The sequence below is a fragment of the Dipodomys spectabilis genome, unplaced genomic scaffold (genome assembly GCF_019054845.1).
Source record: "Dipodomys spectabilis isolate Male_0828 unplaced genomic scaffold, ASM1905484v1 ptg000108l, whole genome shotgun sequence".
NCBI classification, from domain to species: Eukaryota; Metazoa; Chordata; class Mammalia; order Rodentia; family Heteromyidae; genus Dipodomys; species Dipodomys spectabilis.
Genome location: NW_024870785.1, coordinates 10,311,762 through 10,321,909, shown reverse-complemented (window position 1 = coordinate 10,321,909; position 10,148 = coordinate 10,311,762). Strand labels below are relative to the sequence as shown.

General features: G+C 46.7%; 1 protein-coding gene across 1 annotated transcript in view; it reads left to right on the top strand.

Annotated features, from left to right (window-relative positions):
• Positions 1-3,300: 3,300 nt before the first annotated feature.
• Positions 3,301-10,148, top strand: part of Sppl2a (signal peptide peptidase like 2A) — a 40,947-nt gene continuing 34,099 nt past the window's right edge. The window contains exon 1 of the mRNA XM_042687527.1: positions 3,301-3,382. Within this exon, the coding sequence (XP_042543461.1) occupies positions 3,317-3,382 (66 nt within the window). The 5' untranslated portion in view covers positions 3,301-3,316. The remainder of the gene's footprint in view (positions 3,383-10,148) is intronic.

Here is a 10,148-nt window from a genome sequence, read left to right as displayed (position 1 = left end):
CAAAAAAAAAAAAAAAAGTGTAGCATTTCAGTTATGGAAATATTTTGTACAGCATGATGACTACAGTTAACAATCACATCTTGTCTAGTCTATAAAGAGCGAAAAATGTGGATTTTAAAATGTTCTCACCACAAAGGATAGATAGGTAATTATCCTGATCTGATCACTCCACATTGTGTGTATATATGGAAACATCACATTTTGTGTGTGTGTGTATGTGTGTGTGTGTGTGTGTGTGTGTTTTGGCCCTACTTCAACCTGGAATCTCTTGATGATGAAGTCTGGGCAAAGAATCTTTTTCATTATCATTTATTGTTTTATTTTTTTATACCTTTATTAAAGTATAATTAGCTGACAATAATCTACACATTTAAAGCCTACAATTTGATGCTTTTTTATGTAAGAACACATTTATGCAAGCATCCTCAGTCAAGATAACAAATATTTCTGCTGGGCACACTGACTCATACCTATAATCCCAGCTACTCCAGAGGTAGAGATCAGGAGGCTCATGGTTTGAAGCCAGTCCAGTGCCTAACTACTGTCCACATTTTCAACCACAAAACCTACAGATAAAAAGTTGGGAGCCAGTGGCTCATGCCTGTAATACCAGCTACTCAGGAGACTGAGATCTGAGGATCACACTTCAAAGCCTGCCTGGGCACTAAAGTCTGTAAGACTTGTCTCTAACTAGCAAAAAACTAGAAGGGGAGATGTAAGGTGAGGTATGTCTAAAATGGTAGTGTCTGCCTTGAGCAAAAAAAAAGCAAGGCCCTGAGTTTTAATCCCAGTGCCAGCATGAGACAGATAGACAGACTGACAGACAGGCAGGCAGACAGACAGACAGACAGACAGAAAAAGAGAGAGAGAGAGAGAGAGAGAGAGAGAGAGACTGCACCAGGGACTGGTGTGTGACACTGAGAAGCAAAAATTTCCAAACAAGGGTAATGGAAATGTAGGCATGAAAACCAGAGACAGCCCTGGACCTACCTTAGAGACTAAGATCCACAAGAGTAAATATTCCAAAAGAGAATCTTTAAGATGAAGACATGTAGCTTGTCACAGCCATTGTACAAAGGGAATTCTTGGCTGGTCCCAGACAGCCAGAAAGTATGAAAGAGTCCAGGATTGATAAGCAGGATATCTGAATTCTAACTTCACTGTGCCACTAAGACTCCCACCAACCCACATTTATTTGCACTTCAGTGTTTCACACACATTTCAAATTCATGTCCAAAAGTATTTTGTTCCCAGAACCCATGCCCATCCCCTTTTCCTGTGGCGTTCATCTCAATAAATGGCCTAGGAGGATTCTGGAAGTCATCCATCTCTACATTTTTTCAGTTGCCCAAATCTCCTATAAATCTTCTACCTCACTATTTCAGACTAAGCCTGAATTGTCTCCTTTTCTTTTCTTTTTTCTTTTCCCTCCCTCTTTTTCTTCCTCTCTCCCTCCCTCCCTCCTTCCTTCTTCCTCTTTTTCTTTTGTAGTTAACTGGAGGTAGAGTGTCACAGACTTTCCTGCCCAGGCTGGCTCTGAACCACAATCCTCAGCTTCAGACAGGATCCTGAGTAGCTAGGATTACAAGATGAACCACCAGCACATGGCCTGTGTTGTGTCTGTAGTTGTCTAACAGGTCCCTCAGCTTCTACTTCTTGCCTTGTTCCAGTCCATCTGCCACCCTGCCAACCACTGAGAGCTTCCAAAACAGAAATTCTATGTCACTAGTCTATTTATTTTTCATTTGCTCCCCACCACCCACCGGATGTCCCAAGCAATCCCAGTCTATTTGTGATTTGGCCTCTGCCCTGTTCTCACACTTCATCTCTGAGCACTCTACTTCAGCCACGCTCAAGTTTTGTCGTTCCTCCAATGCCACCTTTGGCTATGACACTAATGCTTTGGTCTCCCTGGAAGTGCCCCCCTTCCTCTGCCCTTTGCCGGGCTAAAATTAACCTGCCCTTCTAGACTCAGCTCAGGCTGAAATTTTTCCTGGCACCCCCTTTGATAGTTCCACAGCATTTTGTGCAAACAAGAGCCACTATTCACTCAGAATGGTGTTTGCTCATGCATCCCTGTCCCTCGCTAATAAGCACACTAGCTTATTCAGTATTTAGTGTTTAATATTCACCCAACCAATATTTGAGGAGCTACAATGTGCCTAATATTATAAGGGTAAGGGATAGCCGGGCGCCGGTGGCTTATCCTAGCTACTCAGGAGTCTGAGATCTGAGGATCACAGTTCAAAGCCAGCCAAGTCCGTGAGACTCTTAACTCCAATAAACCACCAGGAAATCGGAAGCGGTGCTGTGGCTCAAGCAGTAGAGCACTCACCTTGAGCTGAAGAGCTGAGGGACAGAGCCCAGGCCCAGAGTTCAAGCCCCATGACTGGCAAAAATAAAATAAGGGATAGAGACACAAACAAATCAAGTAAGGGGCAACATAACAAATACACCTGTGTGTGTGCGCGCGCGCGCATGCTTGAACTCAGGGCCTAGGCACTGTCCTTGAGCTTTTTTGCTCCACGCTGGTGCTCTACCACTTGAGCCACGGCTCCAACTTCCAAAGATCATAAGAAAAAAAAGCTATAGCAAATAAATCCATAACTAAGCAGGAGACTAAGAGAATGCAACGAAGAGAAGGATGCCCAGGCGTTGTAGTGGAAGGACTTACCAAAGTGGAAGGACCCCAGGGAAGGCCCAGGGTCTTGCCGCCGGGGGCGGGGCGGGGAGAAGGGGTCAACCTCACAGGCTATAAAGGTTTTGTTCCTGGAGTGACACGGTCTGATTTTTCCACTGACCCTGGAGCTAGGGGGCCCAGGCTGTCCGGATGGGGAAACTGAGGCAGAAACGCCAGTGGCTTTCCTGGAGCGTTGGGGGGTGGGGGTGGGGGTAGCTGGAGGCGGGGTTGGGACCAAAGTTAAAAACGTCCGGGGTGACCGGGAGAGGTGGAGGGGGAGGTGAGGGGACGCCCGGCCCCTCCGGGGAGGAGACCCGGAGGAAGTCCCCGAGGCCGGGCGAGGGGGGCGGGGGGCCCGGGGGCCGAGCGGACACCCGGCGGGCGGGCGGGCGCGCGGGCGCGCGGCGGGGCCGGGACTCCGCGCCCCACGCGGGGGTTTCCGCGTCTCCCGGGCGGGGCCGGAAGAGGAAGTCAGCGCTGCCGCGGCGGCCCGGCCTCGCTGTCCCGGCCTCGCTGTCCCGGCCTCGCTGTCCCGGCCTCAGCTGACCCAGCCGGTCCCGGCCGCCCCCCGGGGCCCCCCGAGCCTCCCCGCCGAGCCCAGCCGCGCCGCGCCGCGCCCCGGGCACCGCCAGCCCGATGGGGCGACCGCCGCGGCCGCCCCCGTGCCCGGCCGCCCTGCTGTGGGGCTTCCTGCTGCCGTTGGTAAGGGGGGGGCGGGGCCGGCGGGCGGGGGGGTCCCCTCCCCTCCTCCTCCCTCCTTCCCCCTCCCTCACCGTCCTCCCCTCCCTCCTTCCTTTCCCCTCCTCGCCCCTCCCCTTCCGTCCCTTTCCCCCCCTCTGTCCCTCCCCTCCCTGTGCGCGCGCCCCCGCGGCCTGCTCCTCCCACCCCTCCCTCTTCCCCCTCCCCACGGACCCCCTCCCCTCCTCTCCCTCCCCCTCCTCGCTTTCTCCCCTCCGATCCCCATCACATTGCTGTCTCCTTCCAGTTCTTCTTTCCAACCTCCCCCACCACCACCCCGTTCCTGCCCCCCGCACCCCCCGCACACCCCCGTCCACCCCGTTCCTGCCTCCCGCACCCCCCCCCCCCCGCACACCCCCGTCCACCCCACCCCGCCCGGGCATCCGCGAGTCCCGCAGCAGCCCCGGCCCTGCCTGGCCCTTCCCGGTCGCCTGCCTGCCTGCCTGCCTCGCTCCAGTGTCCAGACTGACCTCCGCGTTACCGGTGCTCACTCAACCACCTCCTGACCCCCTTCCCCGGGGAAGGAGAAGTCTGACCCACCGGGGTCACCGCTTGGCTTCGAAGTTCAGGGACTGCGCTTTTGGTTTACCTGCATGAACACACGTTCTGTGGCTGTACCCGTCCTCACACAATTCCACACTGTCTCAGAGATCCGTGAGATATACGGACGTGCCTTCCGAGTAGAGCAGTGTGGAATCTCTAGCCTGTCTCTTTATAGCTAGATCCATTGGAGAGAGACCATTTTCCTGCCTCATTTGCCTTGGGATTCATGTGACTCCCCTGTGAAGGTTTTGTGTTCGTTCTAGTCATTATTTAAAATAACTTTACAAAGAAAACACCAAAGAGTAATTAATGCCTTCAGTGGTTTTCAGTTCTCCATCTAGTTTAACTAGATGGAGAGTTGGTAAAGGAAAGCAGCAAATATGTGCTCCTAAGTGTGTTCTCATAATTCCAGAAAATAATAATAATAATGTTTTCAAATTAAGCTTCCGGGAATTTGAGCTTCCCTGAGTCGTGGTGAGTGACCAGGACGCCGTCCTCACAGTTTCATTTTTTGTGTCCATTGCCTTTTCCTTAGAATGCTTCAGGTAGGGAACTTTTAGTGTTAGTTACACAAAAGTGGCCCCAAGTAGGCAGTTATTTCCATTAGAATGTGTAACTTCTCTGAAAGAGTATGTTGTTTACTTTAAAGGAATTAGTGAATATATTCAGTGTCTTTGACAATTATTAAGAAAATCTGAGCCAGGGGCTGGGAAGGTGGCTCAGTGGTAGAGCGCTTGCCTTGCATGCATGAGGCCCTGGGTTCGATTCCTCAGCACCATATAAGCAAAAAGCAAAAAAACTGCAAGTGGCACTGTGGCTTGAGTGGTAGAGCACTAGCCTTGAGCTGAAGAGCTGAGGGACAGCGCCCAGGCCCAGAGTTCAGGCCCCACGACCGGACCCCCAAAAAAGAAAAGAAAAGAACAGAAAATCTGAGCCAAAAAAGACATCCACCAGGGGATAGTGGCTCATGCCTATAATCCTAGCTACTCAGGAGGCTGAGATCTGAGGATCACAATTCCAAACCAGTTGGGGCAAGAAAGTCTGTGAGACTCTTCACTAAACTACAAAAAAAAAGCTGAAAGTGGAGCTGTGGTTGAAGAGGTAGAGCACTAGCCCTGAGCATAAAAGCTGTGGAGCAGCACCGAAGCCCAGCGTTCAAGCTCCAGGATCGGCGCATACACACAAAAACAAAACTTAATTTTTTTCTTTGGGGGGGTCCGGTCGTGGGGCCTGAACTCTGGGCCTGGGCCCTGTCCCTCAGCTCTTCAGCTCAAGGCTAGTGCTCTACCACTTGAGCCACAGTGCTACTTCCGTCTTTTTTTTTTTCTTTTTGCTTATGTGGTGCTGAAGAATCGAACCCAGGGCCTCAAGCATGCAAGGCAAGCGCTCTACCACTGAGCCACCTTCCCAGCCCAAAACTTAAAATTTTATCTTTAGTGTATTCCTAACTTTGCTAGGTAGCTTTAGAATCGTGAATGAGAGAATACACATAAAAATTGCTTTAGGGGCTAGGTATGTGGCTTAGTGGTAGAGTACTTGCCTCGTATGCATGAAGCCCTTGGGTTTGATTCCTCAGTACCACATAAACAGAAAAGGCTGGAAGTGGCGCTATGGTTCAGGTGGTAGAGTGCTAGCTTGAACAAAAGAAGGGACAGTGCCCAGGCTCAGTCCCTGCGTTCAAGCCCCAGGACTGGCAACAAACAAACAAAAACCTTGAAGAGAACAACAAAATAGTAGCATTCTTCTTTTTCTTTTTTTTTTGCCGGTTGTGGGGCCTGAACTCTGGGCCTGGGTGCTGTCCCTCAGCTCTTCAGCTCAAGGCTAGTGCTCTACCACTCATAGCGCCACTTGCGGCTTTTTCTGCATATGTGGTGCTGAGGAATTGAACCCAGGGCCTCATGCATGCAAGGCAAGCACTCTACCACTGAGCTACCTTCCCAGCCCAGTAGCATTATTCTTGAGTCTTGAGTCTTTCACTGTCTCATCAGATAAAGAATATTTAGATCGAAAAGAGCAAGTCAGAGTATGAAGAGGTACACAAAATTATAGGCTACATGTAATACTCAACTAAAGTATTTTTGTACTCATTTTCATTTCAGTTTTTGAAGATAATTCTAAGAATATATACATTATGCATATTTGGATTTTATGTGTGTGTGTGTGTGTGTGTGTGTGTGTGTGTGTGTGTGTGTGTGTAAATATATACTAATTCTTTCTCAAAAATATTTAGCCCTAGGGCTGGGAATATGGCTTAGTGGTAGAGTACTTGCCTTGCATGCATGAAGCCCTAGGTTTGATTTCTCAGTACCGCATAAACAGGAAAAACTGGAAGTTGTACTGTGGCTCAGATGATAGAGTACTGGCCTTGAGCAAAAGAAGCTCAGGGACAGTGCCCAGGCCCTGGGTTCAAGTCCCAGGACTGGCAAATGAATCAATAAAAATTTAGCCCAGTAGTACATCCGTTCCTTACATTGATAACTTTTTTATTTTCTTTTGCCAGTCATGGGGCCTAAACTCTGGGCCTGGACACTGTCCCTCAGCTCTTCAGCTCAAAGCCTAGCGCCCTACCACTTGAACCACAACACCGCTTCTGGCTTTTTTTCTGCTTATGTGGTGCTGAGGAATTGAACCCAGGGCCTCATGCATGCAAGGCAAGCACTCTACCACTGAGCCACCTTCCCAGCCCCTTATGTTGATTTTTTTTTTTTTTTTTTAGCCAGATAACACTTTATCGTGGTTTGCTAGTAGTAGATCATTTAATACCTCAGCATGTACAACTGTTTTTGCGTAACTGTTGCTCTGACAGAAGCAATGATGCGACATTTAAAGGCATTTAGCCTCATCTTATGTCAGTCTGGTCAATGGTTGCCTAGTTTAGAGTTCAACTAGTTAGTGGAAAAAGGGAAATCTGGTCCTAGAATCTCAAACGAGGGACTTCATGATAGGCAGCCCATATGTGTAAAGTGCTTATGCTCAGTGCAAAATAGGGCAAACTCAGAAGGGCAGGCAGAAGCCAGGTAAAGATATTGCCTGGGTGTCAGATGCGTTCTATGACACAGTTGATACCTTTTTGAAAGCTCTTCGCCTCTCATCAGAAAAATATATATATATATATATATATATAAGCAAAATGTTTATATGATTTTATTGGGCTTTAGGAATTTGCAGGTCATCTCTGTTCTACATTATAGTGGGCTTGTCTCACTTTCTTTTATATTGTACTTACACATACTACTGTATTTCACATTCTGATCTTGGGCTATGTACTGCTTTTTTCAGGTACGTTGAGCCGAAGTAAGTTAGTTTACTCTGCAAGTATTTGGTGTGTCTGTCAGTGTGCCAAGCCCTGTACTGATGACTAAAGAAGCTGACAAGATGTTTCAGTTGTGGAGGTCTTCTTCAGTATCAACTTATATTCTTGATTTCCTGTTTTTTTGTTTCGCTGTAAATTTGTTTTCTTCTTGACCTTCTCTTTAACTTTTGCATTCCTTTCCCTTTCTGGAGGAACTTGGATAAATCTGTTTTGCTTTTTCTCATTTGGACTATTCTCTCCTCCTTCCTGCTTCCTATATACCTAGTTTTTCTTTTTCCTCCAACACGGTTTGAAGTTTTCTTCCTTTGTCTCCCCAAATCCCTTCTTAGTTCCCTTCCCCAATCTTAAGAGTTCCAAGTAACCTGTAGGTTCATTTGAATTAATGACACCAACTCAATCATTTCACTTTTCTTTTTCTAAGCTCTTGAGGCTGGCACTACTTCTCCTTAGTCATGTAATAATAGGGCCAGCATTTCCATCTAGAAGTAGCACATAATTTTCAGAAACCACTGCCACATCTTTGTAGAAACAGCAGCTGATTTAACGTTGCAAAGGCTTAAAGGTCATTTAGCCTAACCTCATCTTGTCATCTTCACGCCAGAGTGAACTCAGTACAGCTACAGCACGTCTAGCTGTTGTAATGATTTTTAAATCCATTAACCGGTTAGGTCTATAAATACAGAGTGCTTGACAGTTAGTTAATGGCATCTCAGCCTTATCATAATTCCATTCCGTGATTTTCCTTTCCCAGTCCATCCTTTAGATGTTCCGTTCACAACATGAAAATAGGAGGATTGCATTCCTCCTACTTATACATCCCACATAGCTATGAACCACCACACCAAGTTTTCTGTTGAGATGAGGCCTCACATACTTTTTTGTCCGAACAGGCGTGAAACTATAATCCTCCGGGTCTCAGCCACTTGCATAGCTGGGATAAGTGCATGCCTCTATGCCCTAACTATTGATTGAGATGGGATCTTGTGAAAGTTTTACCCAGGCTGGCCTACAGTCAGGATCTTCCCAATCTCTGCCTCCCAAGTAGATTGTGGGAGGTATTATTCTCAAGTTTAACATCTAATAGAATTTGCCTTGCTAAGGTTTGGTCTTGCCTGGTATTCATCGCTGCCTTCTTCCTTTTGACTTTTTCCTTTTTGGAAAAAAAAAAGAGTGTCTATACTGTGCTTGCCTCATCTTTTTGTTTTAGAGGCACAGAAGTTCCTAGTTTCACAGCCACAGCTGGAGAGAAATAGTACCTCAGGATGAATTGTAGGACTTCAGACTTTTGGCATTAGAACTGATGCTAGGAAGAGCGCAGACTGTGGAAACTATAGAGATGGAATCAATGTACTTCATGTGCAAGAAGAATAGGAATAAGGGGGCAGGGGTGTCCTGTAGACTAAATTGTATCTAACTAAGTTCCTGTGTTGAAACCCTCAACCTCAATGTTATATTTCTAGAGATGGGACTTTCAGGAGATAATCAGGTTTACGGGAAGGTCAGAGCTTCATGGTGGGATTGTTACCCTCATAAGAAGAAACATCAGGTGTAGTCTCTTTCTCTCCTCAGTGTGAGGGCACTATGAGAAAATAGCTGTCTGCAAGCCAAGAGGACCACTTTCACTAGGAACTGATCCAGCTGGCACTTTGATCTTAGAATTCTAGCCTCCACAACTGTGAGAAAATAAGTTTCACTTGCTTAAGTTAACTAGTCTAAGGTGTTTTACAATGGCAGCCTGAGTGAGGACATGCTGGTTGTGTCATATTTGTCTGTCTTAGTTTGTGGGGGGTTTGGTGGGTTGGTTTTTTTTTTTTTTTTGCTTTATTTTGTTTTGAAATACGATCCTTACTATATACTATATACTGTATACTATATACTATATACTGCAACTCACCTTGAATTTATTGTATGGCCTGGGCTAGCTTCAAATTTGAGATCCTTCTTACCTCAGCCTCCCAAAGGCTTATGCTGGGGATTACAGGCATGTGTCACCATGTGTATCTATCACTTTCCATGTGTAACTGTCAGATTCTTTTTACTCTGAGCTGTCTAAATTTCTGAATTATATTGTGTGTTCTCTAAGTCACTGTATGTCTTCTTCCGAAGTGCAACACCTCCACAAAAATCTTTGTCGATTTTATTTATGAAATAGTTTTTTTTTTTTGGGTCCGGTCATGGGGCCTGAACTCTGGGCCTGGGCACTGTCCCTCAGCTCTTCAGCTCAAGGCTAGCGCTCTACCACTTGAGCCACAGCACCACTTCCAGCTTTTTTCTTTTTGCTTATGTGGTGCTGAGGAATGGAACCCAGGGCCTCATGCATGCAAGGCAAGCGCCCTACCACTGAGCCACCTTCCCAGCCCCTTATGAAGAAGTTTTAAAGATAGGAAGAGTCATGTCTATGTTTGATTTTTGTTGTTGTTGTTTATAAACCTTAGTTGTTTATGAAAAACTTGGCTATAAAGTCTTTAGGCATAGTTTCCTCTCCTAAGGTACTAAACTATTTGATTGCTGTTCACCCAGAATTTGTCAAGTTTTTATCATGCTGCAGTGCCTTGTGGTTGTATATCAACTCTGATTTGTGCGTTTATAATACTTGCCTGGCCATGGAGCTATTTAAGCTAGTTCATTCTAGTATGAATGGTAAGTTGTGTCAAACTTGACTTCTGTCTCTAAATAGTAGGTTACTTAGTGAAAACCAGGAAGGAGGTTTGATTGAGGCAATAATTAGAATATAAGCCCCATGAAGAGTGGAGAAGGAGCCTGCTTGCCTCCTTCTCTGCTGTATCCCCAAGCATCTCATAGACTGCAGAGTGGTGACCCTGATTTCCCATGGCCCACAGACTATACTGATGCTGTATAAGTTTCTAATGGGCA